The sequence below is a fragment of the Schistocerca piceifrons genome, chromosome 5 (genome assembly GCF_021461385.2).
Source record: "Schistocerca piceifrons isolate TAMUIC-IGC-003096 chromosome 5, iqSchPice1.1, whole genome shotgun sequence".
NCBI lineage: Eukaryota > Metazoa > Arthropoda > Insecta > Orthoptera > Acrididae > Schistocerca > Schistocerca piceifrons.
The window spans coordinates 591,784,136-591,798,570 of NC_060142.1; the positions used below are offsets into that span (position 1 = coordinate 591,784,136).

Below are 14,435 nucleotides of genomic sequence, written 5' to 3' on the forward strand. Positions count from 1 at the left end.
CAGCCATCCGATAGTAACTGATCGTTACCCATACACATCACCCCTAAACAGGACAGCTCCTTTCGTATGTGTGGCGATTACATATGCTTGAACACTGGAGAATTATCCTATACCAAACATTTCCGACTTCAATCACTTTCTGGCGAGTGCTACAATTTTCAGCGTACTGGATTGCAAACGCACTTATCACCAAATCCCAGTAGCACCCCCAAGACATTCCGGAAATAGTGATTATCACCCCCATCAGGTTGTATGAGTACCATTTCATGCCATTCTGGTTCAAAAACGCTGCCCAGATGTAGCAATTATTTACTGACTCTCTCTTGCTCCAGTTCGACTTCGTTTTATATAGCTTGACGATATCCTGATCTTCAGCAAATCCGCGCAAGATCACAAATGCCACATCACAACAGTAAAGGAAACTCCCTCATCTTCGGGTACACAGTCTCAGCCGCCGGAATCAATCTTATCCATGCTACTCCCTATCACATAGAAAGAGCTCTGTGGTTCCTGGGAACAATAAACTACTTCCATCGTCATTTGCCTGCAGCAGCCGACACCCAGGCCACCCCACCAACGCCCTCGCTGGCAAGCAAATTTCAGGGACGCATCTCGTTCCATGGATAGATCCAATGCGCACAGCCTTCCTGGCCCTAAAAGACTCTCTTACATGAGCCATCGGATGCTGACCTCTTCACCATCACGGATGCCAGTTGTTCTGGGGTAGGTGTGGTCCTTCAATAATGCCACATACATAGTCATGCCACTTCAGTTCTTTTCGAAGAAACTTTCATGCACCCAATAAAAATACTCAGCCTTCGACCGCAAACTTTTAGCAGTTTATGAGGCGGTGAAACACTTCCGCCCCGACGTCGAGGCCCAACCTTTCGAAATCCTTATCAACCATAAACAAGTAGCAGATGCCATACACACACCCCTCTCACCCTCCCCCTCCCCCGTCGCTTTTGGCATTTCTATTTCATCTCTCCATTCTCCATTGACGTCCGCCATATCAAAGGCGCTGACAACATCATTGCAAATTTCCTTTCCCGCATTAGTACCATCTCAATGATTGTTGACCTTTCCGACCTTGAGTCCCTGCAGAACAAGGACGAGGATACACAGCAACTTCTCAACAGCAGCTCCACTTCGCTGTCTTTCATTAAAGCAAAATTTGCCAGTGTCTGAGAGGAAGTCTGATGCAACTCCTCCACTGGCACCCTACGACCCCCCCATCCCCACCTCCCTCTGCTGTTCAGTGTTTGACACACTACATTGTCTAGCACACACTGGAATTAAATCATCGACATGCCTTGTGTCCAAACGATTTGTGTGGTGAGACATGAAGCGCAACTGTCAGACCTGGGCCCAGAACTGCATCACCAGCGCAACAAAGTCATCAGGCACACTGTTCCACCTCTCCGCAAATTTGACATTCCATCTGGCCTCTTTCGCCACATACACCAGGACCTCATCAGCCCTCTTCCTCCCCCCCCCCCCCCCTCCCCGTCTTAGAGGAATTCCATTATGTTCTTTCTGGCATTGATTGTAGAGGGTAGAGGCCGTACCTCTCAGCAATATAACTGCCAAAACTGTGGCTAAGGCTTTTGTTTCTTCCTGGATTTCCCACTTCGGCTGCCCCACTACTGTCACCACTGACCAGGCTGGCAGTTTTGGCAGTTTGAGTCAGCACTCTTCGCTCACCTCTGCCAGCTGTGTCGCATCAACAAATGTCACGCAACTGCCTACCATACCCAAGCAAATGGACTGGTAGAATGGTGGCATCGCATTTTCAAGACAGCACTACAGTGTCACAACAGTCTTTGGACAGATGCCCTCCCATGACTACTCCTCGGCCTAACGGTTATCATACAAAACAGATATCAAGGGCAGCTGGGGAGCTGTTACAACCTGCCTCCCCCAACAATCCCACCCCCTTCCTGACTTCGTTAGCCGGATCTGACCGAATTTTGCAAACATTTCCCTGCCCCTACCCCCCCCCCCCACCCCGTCTAGCCATACTCCCCCCTGCTCCTACACGCCCTCTAATCTCCTTTCATGCAAGTTCATTTTCCTCCGCGACAACAACCTTCGGGCCCTACTTGCTCCACTGTATTAAGGCCCATACGAGGTCATAACCCCACTGCTAACACGATGGACATCCAGGTTAAAGGTTCACCACTTACTCAACGCCATTCGTCGGGTTCTCGCCCCCTCTCTCTCTCTGCCTCTTCCCCCTACCCCCTAACCCCTCTAGTGGTTCTGCAAACTGACGTCCCGCCCGAACGTGTGAAGGACAACACCATCCTCACTGACGACAACCACATCTTCATCCAGCTGCAGGACAACTCACCCCATCCAACCGGGGACTTGGTTCGTCAGTTGATTGCCTGCTTCGAAGCGGCATTGACCACATGTTCCTCCAAGCTACGGTAACCCCCCTAGGGAGGTTTCATCTACATCTACATCTACATGGATACTCTGCAAATCACATTCAAGTGCCTGGCAGAGGGTTCATCGCACCACCTTCACAATTGTCTATTACTACAATCTCGTACAGCACACGGAAAGAATGAACACCTCTATCTTTCTGTATGAGCTCTGATTTCCCTTATTTTATTGTGGTGATCATTCCTCCCAATGTAGATTGGTGTCAATATTTTTGCATTCGGAGGAGAAAGTTGGTGATTGGAATTTCGTGAGAAGATTCCGACGCAACGAAAAACGCCTTTCTTTTAATGATTTCCAGTCCAAATCCTGTATCATTTCTGTGACACTCTCTGCCATAATTCACGATAATACAAAACGTGCTGCCTTTCTTTGAACTTTTTGATGTACTCCGTCACTCCTATACGGTAAGGATCCCACACTGCACAGCAGTATTCTAAAAGAGGACGGACAAGCATAGTGCAGGCAGTCTCCTTAGTAGGTCTGTTACATTTTCTAAGTGTCCTGCCAATAAAACACAGTCTTTGGTTAGCCTTCCCCACAACACTTTCTGTGTTCCTTCCAATTTAAGTTGCTCATAATTGTAATACCTAGGTGTTTAGTTGAATTAAAGGATTTTAGATTAGACTGATTTATCATATATATGAAGTCTACCGAGTTCCTTTTAGCACTCATGTGGATGACCTCACACTTTTCGTTATTTAGGGTCAACTGCCACTTTTTGCACCATTCAGATATCTTTTCTAAATTGTTTTGCAGTTTGTTTGATCTTCTGATGACTTTATTAGTCGATAAACGACAGTGTCATCTGCAAACAACCGAAGACAGCTGCTCAGATTGTCTCCAAAATCGTTTATATAGATAAGGAACAGCAAAGGGCCTATAACACTACCTTGGGGAACACCAGAAATCACTTCTGTTGTACTCAATGACTTTCCGTCAATTATTATGAACTGTGACCTCTCCGACAGGAAATCACAAATCCAATCACATATGCAACTGGAACAGGAAAGGGAGGTAATGACAGTGGCACATAAAGTGCCCTCTGCCACACACCCTTGGGTGGCTTGCAGACCATAAATGTAGATGTAGATGTAGATAACTGAGACGATATTCCATAAGCACGCAATTTCACTATGAGCTGCTTGTGTGGTACAGCATCAAAAGCCTTCCGGAAATCCAGAAATACAGAATCGATCAAAGTTCGAATGATGCCAGCCGATCACGTGAGGGACACAGTCCCTCCCTATACCGCTCCATCCTCATGTGCAGACCAACACGTCATCCACCCATACCGTATACAGCAGTTCCACGTTGACCCTCACCGCCAGACACAGCCCCCCTCCCGGGTGGGTGAAGGGGGGGGGGGGGGGGGGGGGGCTGTGTGGCTTCCACAGGTATGAATGACATCTCCACTACAGCAAGTTCTTCGACTCTTTTAACCTAATGGCCCAAGCCATCTTGCTTGTTCAGCTGGCTGTATGACTTCTTTTAATGTGGGCATCTGTAATGGAATATACCGAGTCTTAGAGAAATGAGTGTGTTTCCTTGGGCTACAACCCAACTGAAATCCCACAGACCAATGGAATAGCACATCGACAACAACACTCATTGAGGCATTTATAAACAGACAATTTTTGCTTTGAATTTATGGAACAATAGTTTGAAATTTGAATCAGTCTACCAGTCTAACGATCTTACTTAGGACAGATATTGAGCCAAATTGAGAGTATCCTTTTAAAATCAGAGCTTGAGTGGGATAAGTAACACAAATTCCTTTCACATCAGCACGTAATGTTCTTGTGTGAAAAACCTAATCAGAATTAAGACAAAAAAAGAACACTTGTATGCCACACAGGAGAATCGAAAATGCACGAGACCCTGAATCTAGCACAGGCTCTGCACAAGTATTTTTAATGCTATTATGTTTGGTGTGTGTATTTTATTCATGTTATTAAAAAGGTTTTCTGATGCATAATTCAACACAACCCACAGTTTGTAGACAAGTTTTGTTCTGCATTTTGCCTTATTTAGCATTTCAAAATAATTGGAAAATAGTGGCCACATAGTCCAGGCTCCACAAGATACCCAGAAACAATAAGTGACTTGGACGATTGCTTTGAGATAATGTAGGTACAGATTTTCAGAACAGGGGAACAACTATTTTCTCAAAACATCTAGACAAACTTTTATGCGCTTTTATGCACTAACTGGCTTGTAGATCAGTTTTACAATTCAGAAATCACCCTATAATAAACTACTGAAATTGGGTCTGCACACCTGACAATATGATGTTGTTACAAAACTTCCCTCAGCAGATATAATTTATCATGAAATACACATCTTTCCACTTCTCTCCTCCTGCTAATTAGTGCTCACTTCTCAAAGTGATTTCATTCCATGACCTATCTCTATTACACTGTTCAATCTTGCTCTATGCATACCAACATCTATAAAAATATTATTCACATTTATTTTAATATCTTGTATATATTATTGGAGAGGAAACACCAATTCTGCTAAATGTGTTGACAAGGCAATGAAATTTAGTTATCTATATGATCAAAATTAGCTTATCTTATATGCCACATGTAAAATGTCAACGTTACTAACAATTCATTACAGCTGTGTTCATAGAAATGCTGCTCCAATTCCTTGTTTGTGAGTATAGAGCTATGAAGACAGATGACAGATTTTGAACTCCATACAGACTCTGGCACATATACCCTGAGTGCTGCATTATCCTACAGTCAGATTCTCCAATTCATTTCATTAATGTATTCCTAAATACAGAAACATATACAATAAGTTAAAATTCTTTACTTTAAAATATAGCAGAGTGCAAGTAACAGACACTTCCAACAACATACTATAAAAGAATGCATTTAACTACAGATTACTAAGCAACTGCATATCATCGATGGGCTACAACGCATTCTAATATACAACTTTAAGTGTTTTCATCACATCAATTATGGCATCCTCTATTAGGAAGGAAACTGTTCTTTTATTTTTTTATATTTATCACAACACAATCACCTGAGAATTTCACAATACCATAATCAGTTTCAGTGAGCCAGTGATCATCTTCAGACTAAAGGCATATGCTACACATGGTTTCTTTTTGCACTACTGCAACAAAAACTACTTGCAGCATGTGCCTTATATCTGAAGATGACCACTGGCTCGTTGAAAGCAGATGACACAGTGAAATGCTCATATAATTTTGTCATGAAAAATATAAAAAATAAAAGAACGTAATCAGTGAATCACTTAATCTCATTGACAGTATGTCACTTTCTCTAAAGGAGGGAATCTGACAGCAGACTCTGGTCATTCTGCATCATGTGTGCATAATTACTTCAGATTAACCTAAGAATATGGTAATGTCATCCACAAATGGTAGCAGGCTTAGTGTGTACCTCATGAATCCTGTACACCAGTGGTAGAAGCCACAGTTATTGTCATCAAGGAAGAGGAGTTATAAATCAAAACTGATGAGAGCAGAATGGAACAATACACTAAGGACACATCCACTCCCACAAAGGCAGTGCATATTCTCTAACTGAAGTGCTATAAAACACACCCAAGTTACAAAAAGCAACCTCTGCAGGAACACAAACCACTTCCACCAAGGCTAAATTAAATAAACCATCACCAAAAAGAACTTGAGAATATTATTTTAAATATTATCATTGCATCTGTCATTACTATATGAAATTTATGAGTCAAATGTGCTAAAGGGTAGCCTTCAAAGTCTGTTACTATAAATTAGGCTGTAATTTTTGAATCACTACTGTGGCTAAATAAACTGCTAGCTGACTAACAAATATAGCAGCACTTCCCTATGTCTAAGAATAAAACCCACTACACAGAAATAAATGACTTCCAAGATAGACCAAATGTGAGTAGTCTACCAACTATTCAAACCAGAGATTACTTTCAATCAATTAACACAACCACATACCTTCATTAGCAATTAATCATTTTATGGGTTAATTGTCAGCCTGTTAATGCATATCAGGCATTTAACTTAGAGCAACAGAGATGGTTTGGGAACATACTTACATGTGGCATAAAGAGAAGCCTGGCTTCAAGAGACAGGACATAGTACAACCAAAACAGAACAGCAGGATTAAGAAAATTTGTCCAGTCTGCATCAATGTACCATGTATCACCTGGATCCAAGCAATTTGTATAGACAAGTGATTTTAGTCCCAGGTACCTGTTAATTGAACATCATATGTCAAAAGTAAGATGTTTCTTCATTTTGAGCAGTTTTACATGAAATTTGTGTTGTCCAATAAGTAACAGTTGAATTAATAACAGTAAGTACAAGTAAATTGTACAAAATAGATCCACTGTATAATTAGGTAAGTTGCAAAGATAATAAATAATTAATTGCAGAGATGCTGATTCAGTTTTTCAGGCCAATAAATGAGCAATTACTATACGAGTATAATGTAGTTTGTTCATAAGAAGCACTGAGTTTATTTAATATCAGAGGTTGTCATTTTCTTTATAATAATGCACATGTTCCTTCAAATTTAAGAAGATTATTGTGATTTTATCTTTTTTCTGTCATTCCATAGTTGTTTCAAAATTCATTGAAATGTTATTCTGTCCTTTTAACAAAACAAAAGGCAGTTTGTTTTTTCCCATACACATTTTGCTGCTTTTCTTTGTGAAGCTTCTTCAGTGGCCTGTAACACATGTTTGATTTATGTGTGTAATGAGTGTGTTGCACAGTAGTCACAACTATGTTGCTATATCATATTTTCAATTGTTTTCCTCTTGTTTTTCAGATTAGAAAAAACTTTCGCAGTACAAGTTTCATGAGGTTAAATTATCACTTGGAATGTACGATTTCTGAAGATGTTAATTGATATGTGTTGTCCTGGAGATGTATTTAGATGGTCTGCATAGTCCAGATGGCTGATTTTCAGTGTTTTTTTCCACCAAATAAATGTGGTTGAAATAACGTCGAAAATCGGCAGACCGACTAGATACATCTCCAGGATAACATACATGGATTAACAAAATCAGAAGCCAGAGCAATTCTAGATGTCAGTCAAGCAGGGTGGGGAGACTGGGTTTGGGGAATGGAATATAGCTTAACAAAAGGAGAGGTCTTCCCCCATGAACCATGGACCTTGCCGTTGGTGGGGAGGCTTGCGTGCCTCAGCGATACAGATGGCCGTACCGTAGGTGCAACCACAATGGAGGGGTATCTGTTGAGAGGCCAGACAAACATGTGGTTCCTGAAGAGGGGCAGCAGCCTTTTCAGTAGTTGCAGGGGCAACAGTCTGGATGATTGACTGATCTGGCCTTGTAACATTAACCAAAACGGCCTTGCTGTGCTGGTACTGCGAACGGCTGAAAGCAAGGGGAAACTACAGCCGTAATTTTTCCCAAGGACATGCAGCTTTACTGTATGGTTAAATGATGATGGCGTCCTCTTGGGTAAAATATTCCGGAGGTAAAATAGTCCCCCATTCGGATCTCCGGGCGGGGACTACTCAAGAGGACGTCGTTATCAGGAGAAAGAAAACTGGCATTCTACGGATCGGAGTGTGGAATGTCAGATCCCTTAATCGGGCAGGTCGCTTAGAAAATTTAAAAAGGGAAATGGATAGGTTAAAGTTAGACATAGTGGGAATTAGTGAAGTTCGGTGGCAGGAGGAACAAGACTTTTGGTCAGGTGATTACAGGGTTATAAATACAAAATCAAATAGGGGTAATGCAGGAGTTGGTTTAATAATGAACAAAAAAATAGGAGTGTGGGTTAGCTACTACAAACAGCATAGTGAACGCATTATTGTGGCCAAGATAGACACAAAGCCCATGCCTACTACAGTAGTACAAGTTTATATGCCAACTAGCTCTGCAGATGATGAAGAAATTGATGAAATGTATGACGAGATAAAAGAAATTATTCAGGTAGTGAAAGGAGGACGAAAATTTAATAGTCATGGGTGACTGGAATTCGTCAGTAGGAAAAGGGAGAGAAGGAAACATAGTAGGTGAATATGGATTGGGGGGAAGAAATGAAAGAGGAAGCCGCCTTGTAGAATTTTGCACAGAGCATAACTTAATCATAGCTAACACTTGGTTCAAGAATCATAAAAGAAGGTTGTATACCTGGAAGAATTCTGGAGATACTAATAGGTATCAGATAGATTATATAATGGTAAGACAGAGATTTAGGAACCAGGTTTTAAATTGTAAGACATTTCCAGGGGCAGATTTGGATTCTGACCACAATCTATTGGTTATGAACTGCAGATTGAAACTGAAGAAACTGCAAAAAGGTGGGAATTTAAGGAGATGGGACCTGGATAAACTGAAAGGACCAGAGGTTGTAGAGAGTTTCAGGGAGAGCATAAGGGAACAATTGACAGGAATGGGGGAAAGAAATACAGTAGAAGAAGAATGGGTAGCTCTGAGGGATGAAGTAGTGAAGGCAGCAGAGGATCAAGTAGGTAAAAAGACGAGGGCTAATAGAAACCCTTGGGTAACAGAAGAAATATTGAATTTAATTGATGAAAGGAGAAAATATAAAAATGCAGTAAATGAAGCAGGCAAAAGGGAATACAAACGTCTCAAAAATGAGATCGACAGGAAGTGCAAAATGGCTAAGGAGGGATGGCTAGAGGACAAATGTAAGGATGTAGAGGCTTGTCTCACTAGGGGTAAGATAGATAGTGCCTACAGGAAAATTAAAGAGACCTTTGGAGAGAAGAGAACCACTTGTATGAATATCAAGAGCTCAGATGGCAACCCAGTTCTAAGCAAAGAAGGGAAGGCGGAAAGGTGGAAGGAGTATATAGAGGGTTTATACAAGGGCGATGTACTTGAGGACAATATTATGGAAATGGAAGAGGATGTAGATGAAGATGAAATGGGAGATAAGATACTGCGTGAAGAGTTTGACAGAGCACTGAAAGACCTGAGTCGAAACAAGGCCCCGGGAGTAGACAACATTCCATTAGAACTACTGATGGCCCTGGGAGAGCCAGTCATGACAAAACTCTACCATCTGGTGAGCAAGATGTATGAGACAGGCGAAATACCCACAGACTTCAAGAAGAATATAATAATTCCAATACCAAAGAAAGCAGGTGTTGACAGATGTGAAAATTACCGAACTATCAGTTTAATAAGTCACAGCTGCAAAATACTAACGCGAATTCTTTATAGACGAATTGAAAAACTGGTAGAAGCGGACCTCGGGGAAGATCAGTTTGGATTCCGTAGAAATGTTGGAACACGTGAGGCAATACTAACCTTACGACTTATCTTAGAAGAAAGATTAAGAAAAGGCAAACCTACGTTTCTAGCATTTGTAGACTTAGAGAAAGCTTTTGACAACGTTAACTGGAATACTCTCTTTCAAATTCTGAAGGTGGCAGGGGTAAAATACAGGGAGTGAAAGGCTATTTACAATTTGTACAGAAACCAGATGGCAGTTATAAGAGTCGAGGGGCACGAAAGGGAAGCAGTGGTTGGGAAAGGAGTGAGACAGGGTTGTAGCCTCTCCCCGATGTTATTCAATCTGTATATTGAGCAAGCAGTAAAGGAAACAAAAGAAAAATTCGGAGTAGGTATTAAAATTCATGGAGAAGAAGTAAAAACTTTGAGGTTCGCCGATGACATTGTAATTCTGTCAGAGACAGCAAAGGACTTGGAAGAGCAGTTGAACGGAATGGACAATGTCTTGAAAGGAGGATATAAGATGATCATCAACAAAAGCAAAACGAGGATAATGGAATGTAGTCAAATTAAATCAGGTGATGCTGAGGGGATTAGATTAGGAAATGAGACACTTAAAGTAGTAAAGGAGTTTTGCTATTTAGGGAGTAAAATAACTGATGATGGTCAAAGTAGAGAGGATATAAAATGTAGACTGGCAATGGCAAGGAAATCGTTTCTGAAGAAGAGAAATTTGTTAACATCGAGTATAGATTTAAGTGTCAGGAAGTCGTTTCTGAAAGTATTTGTATGGAGTGTAGCCATGTATGGAAGTGAAACATGGACGATAACCAGTTTGGACAAGAAGAGAATAGAAGCTTTCGAAATGTGGTGCTACAGAAGAATGCTGAAGATAAGGTGGGTAGATCACGTAACTAATGAGGAGGTATTGAATAGGATTGGGGGGAAGAGAAGTTTGTGGCACAACTTGACTAGAAGAAGGGATCGGTTGGTAGGACATGTTTTGAGGCATCAAGGGATCACAAATTTAGCATTGGAGAGCAGCGTGGAGGGTAAAAATCGTAGAGGGAGACCAAGAGATCAATACACTAAGCAGATTCAGAAGGATGTAGGTTGCAGTAGGTACTGGGAGATGAAGAAGCTTGCACAGGATAGAGTAGCATGGAGAGCTGCATCAAACCAGTCTCAGGACTGAAGACCACAACGACAACAACAACAACAACAACAACAACAACAAAAGGAGAGGTAGGGTCCTCCACCGACAAAGTGGTAAAATTTGGTGTTGCTTAAAGTAGTTTTTGGTAGCTGTTTTTCAGTTCAGGGTAAAAAATGTGTATTAATTAATCATAAGATGCCCATTTTAAGCTAAATGATATTTATTGGTTTAGATAGTAAGCTATTTGCTGCTCTTATTCTTTTGTTAAAATGTGTTTGAAATACATTGCAACCTATATTGCAACATTGGAGTAATATATTCACCGATTTCTGATGTCATTTTATCCAGTATAATATGATACTCCATTGGGGGGGGGGGGGGGGGCTGTAGCCCCCATAGACCCCCCACCCCCATTGCCACCACCCCTGATCAGACGTCGTAAGTAAAACCAAATGATAATTTAACCTTACAAAACTTGTGCTGAAAAGTTGTTTCTAATGTGAAAAACAACAGAATAACAAGTGAAAATATTAATCAACTTTGATTCTATAAGGAATTGTTGTGCACAGCAACTATAAGGAAGACAGGTACATAGCAACCAATCGCAATCCCATTAGTTTTTATTACTAGTATATATTTAGATTTGGGCTAAAAACAGCTGTCTAAAGTGCTACAACACACGGAAATTACAGAATCAGAATTAATTTACTTTACATAGAGCAATAAGTAAAACACCATGTTATCCAACAGCAGCTACCCATTCTGATCAACATACTGTTTGAGTTACAATCCAACAAACTTGTGGTAGTACATGTCACCATATGATCTTTCTGGTATATAGGCAGAAAGACACTGAAGCAGTTGTTTACAGCAAGTACAGTGGTCTTAGCTTACACCGTGCAATGCAGATAAGAACCGAATTTAAAACCCTTTCTTAGTATCTAAAATCAACAAGCATATTCGCATGTCACTTTGAAGTATTCCAGAAATGTCAATTTACAATTGCTTGCTAACATCTTAGTGGTGAAAGTGATCCACCAAAATATATGCAAAGCATCATAAATAGATTCATACAACTGTATAATACAAAATTGTCACATCACTTTAGAAATAAAAATTTTAAAAATTAAAAATATTTTGTTGAAGATCATCTTGGTAAAATAAAATTACATACCAATCTGAAATTCATCAAAAGCCTAGCGTAGACACTCATATCACAGTGGATAAAAGATCCACTAAATACTTAATATTAAAGAAATATAAAAGTTCTTATAAACAGTTTTTATGAAGATCTGTTAACACTGTAGTAAAATAACTAAGATCAACACGACAAGGATGATTTAATGAAGTACATTTAATAAAACTTGAAAATGACCTCTATTGATGTAAAATTTCATACATAAATGTATAATGTAGCTCCAACTGTGTTATACTGTTTGCAGGAAGATTATGAAACAAACTGCCATTTTATCTAGCCTTTAAAGCTAAAAACTGAATAGTGATTTACTTGTTTGGTGGTAAAATAGATATAGCACTGCATTGCATGGCATAGTAATATGTGAGAACATAACTTTTTATCATTACTGGATTGTTTTGTCTTCCATTTTGTTGGTACTATTCAATGCTGTATCTATTTTACAGCCGAAATCTAGCTATGCAAGAGTAATAAAAAAGTAATAAAAAAGTAATGGGATTGTGAACTGATCACTCTGTGCCTCTTCTTCCTTCAGTGAAAATTAATATAGCAACATATTTTTAACTACTATATTAAACAAAAAGTATTACAGGCCACAGAAGATGCTTCACAAGTAAAAGATGCAAAATGCCTACGGTAAAAAACAAACTGCCTTTCATTTAGTTGCAAAGATGGAATACAATGAAAAAGGAAGAATAAATCAATAGCCAGTCAGACATCTAGTTACAACTGAGAAATTTGCTATATTTCACACTACTATACAGTTTCCAGAACATTCACCGCGACAGAGCTCTATTTCGACAACATATATATCCAAGATAGTTAAGGTAACACCTTCACTTAGTTAACTGTTTGGAATATAATTCTTACCTGCAAACATTGCATTTATCAGTAACTATTTCCTGTATGTACTGCAGCTGCATACAAAAAATTGCTGTGATATGTACAGCTGCAATTAACACAATAATGTGAAGGACAACTGAAAATGCTCTTCTCAAGTCCCTGTAACATGCCCACCATGTCATGGAACCAAGAAAGGTTATGAAGTAAATTCCATTGAGTACCGATGGTTGTATTACACCAGCAATTCCTAATGAGAGCAGAGTAATGTACTTTCCTGAAAGTAATAAAACAAATATCACAATGGCAATTTTAGAATCTATGTAATACCAGAAAATGACAACTGAGAGAGGGAGAGGGAAGGGGAGAGAGAGAGAGGGAGGGAGGGAGGAGAGAGAGAGAGAGAGAGAGAGAGAGAGAGAGAGAGAGAGAGAGAGAGAGTGAGAGCAGAATTGATGGTGCTTAAGTTGCTTATAGTATATGTACAACTACATGAAATATCAGGTTTCCTCACATGAAGAGTTCACCTTTTGAAGGAAGAACCAGACAACAGCTTTGAGAACTGTGGAGAGTAGAGTGTAAGTCAACATGAACTCCCAACTGCCGCATCCACATACAGCAGAAAGGACATAGTAATCCACTACAAGCCTGAGAAAGACATGTGGGCCCTGCCATGTTAGTTTTCAACCCACCATTAGAACAAGTGGTGCACATCTGCACAAAGCTTCAAACTTTTGCCAGACACATAAAAATACAGTTTTCCTCATTCTGATGTTTCTGTACTAAACAGGCCAGACATGTTGACATTCACAGCCTTACCCTAGTGTCACTGGCTGCAGATGTTAACAGTGCTGATCACAGTGAATGCTAGCACACAGTGTAGTACAGAAAAAGTGACATCTCGCCTTTTGTGTGGCAAGGTATGTTTTTTGAGCACATCTCCAGTTCTGCCCATACTGTTTCATTCAACATCCTCAGGACCAATGTTTGACAAGGAATAGATTTTTTTTCTTGGCAGTCTTTATCAATTAGATGGCTCTTGCAGTATAACTAAGCAGAGCTCTATCATCTATCAGTCAAGATTAAGTGTCTATTTCAATATTGACAGGTTCTCTGCAAAGTGCTCATTGATCTATAAATTCTGAATAAAACTTTTCTTTCCAAATACATACAGGAAGATCATACTCTCTGATAAACAGGAGAACATCTTTGATGTTAAGTTCTCCCAAATTACAAACCCATAGCAACAGCATTTCTTCATAGAATGGCTGTAAGCTACAAGGAAAGCTTTTATATAACTGTGGTGTTGTAACATGTTGCTAGGAAATTGTTTATTAATAATTAATTCTCTGATTAATGAAAATATATTTTATCTTGATTCTTTCAAAAAGTCTGGTTGTATGAATTATAATAAATCAATTTGTAATCACCAGGAGTTATATTTCAAACAATATTTGATCTCTGTAGTCACTTTTGAAAATTGTTTTTCCCTGGTTTAGGATGTACTATACCAACACAGGCCAAATCTGTAGTGAGCAGTCAGCTGTACCTCATTTCACTCATGCACAGCCAATCCCACATACT

General features: G+C 39.9%; 1 protein-coding gene across 1 annotated transcript in view; it reads right to left on the bottom strand.

The window, feature by feature from the left end:
- Positions 1 to 14,435, bottom strand: part of LOC124799297 (piezo-type mechanosensitive ion channel component) — a 715,678-nt gene that overhangs the window by 474,488 nt on the left and 226,755 nt on the right. The window contains exons 6-7 of the mRNA XM_047262884.1: positions 12,882 to 13,128; positions 6,517 to 6,673 (exon numbers count right to left, since the gene is read on the bottom strand). Coding sequence (XP_047118840.1) covers positions 6,517 to 6,673; positions 12,882 to 13,128 — 404 coding nt within the window. The remainder of the gene's footprint in view (positions 1 to 6,516; positions 6,674 to 12,881; positions 13,129 to 14,435) is intronic.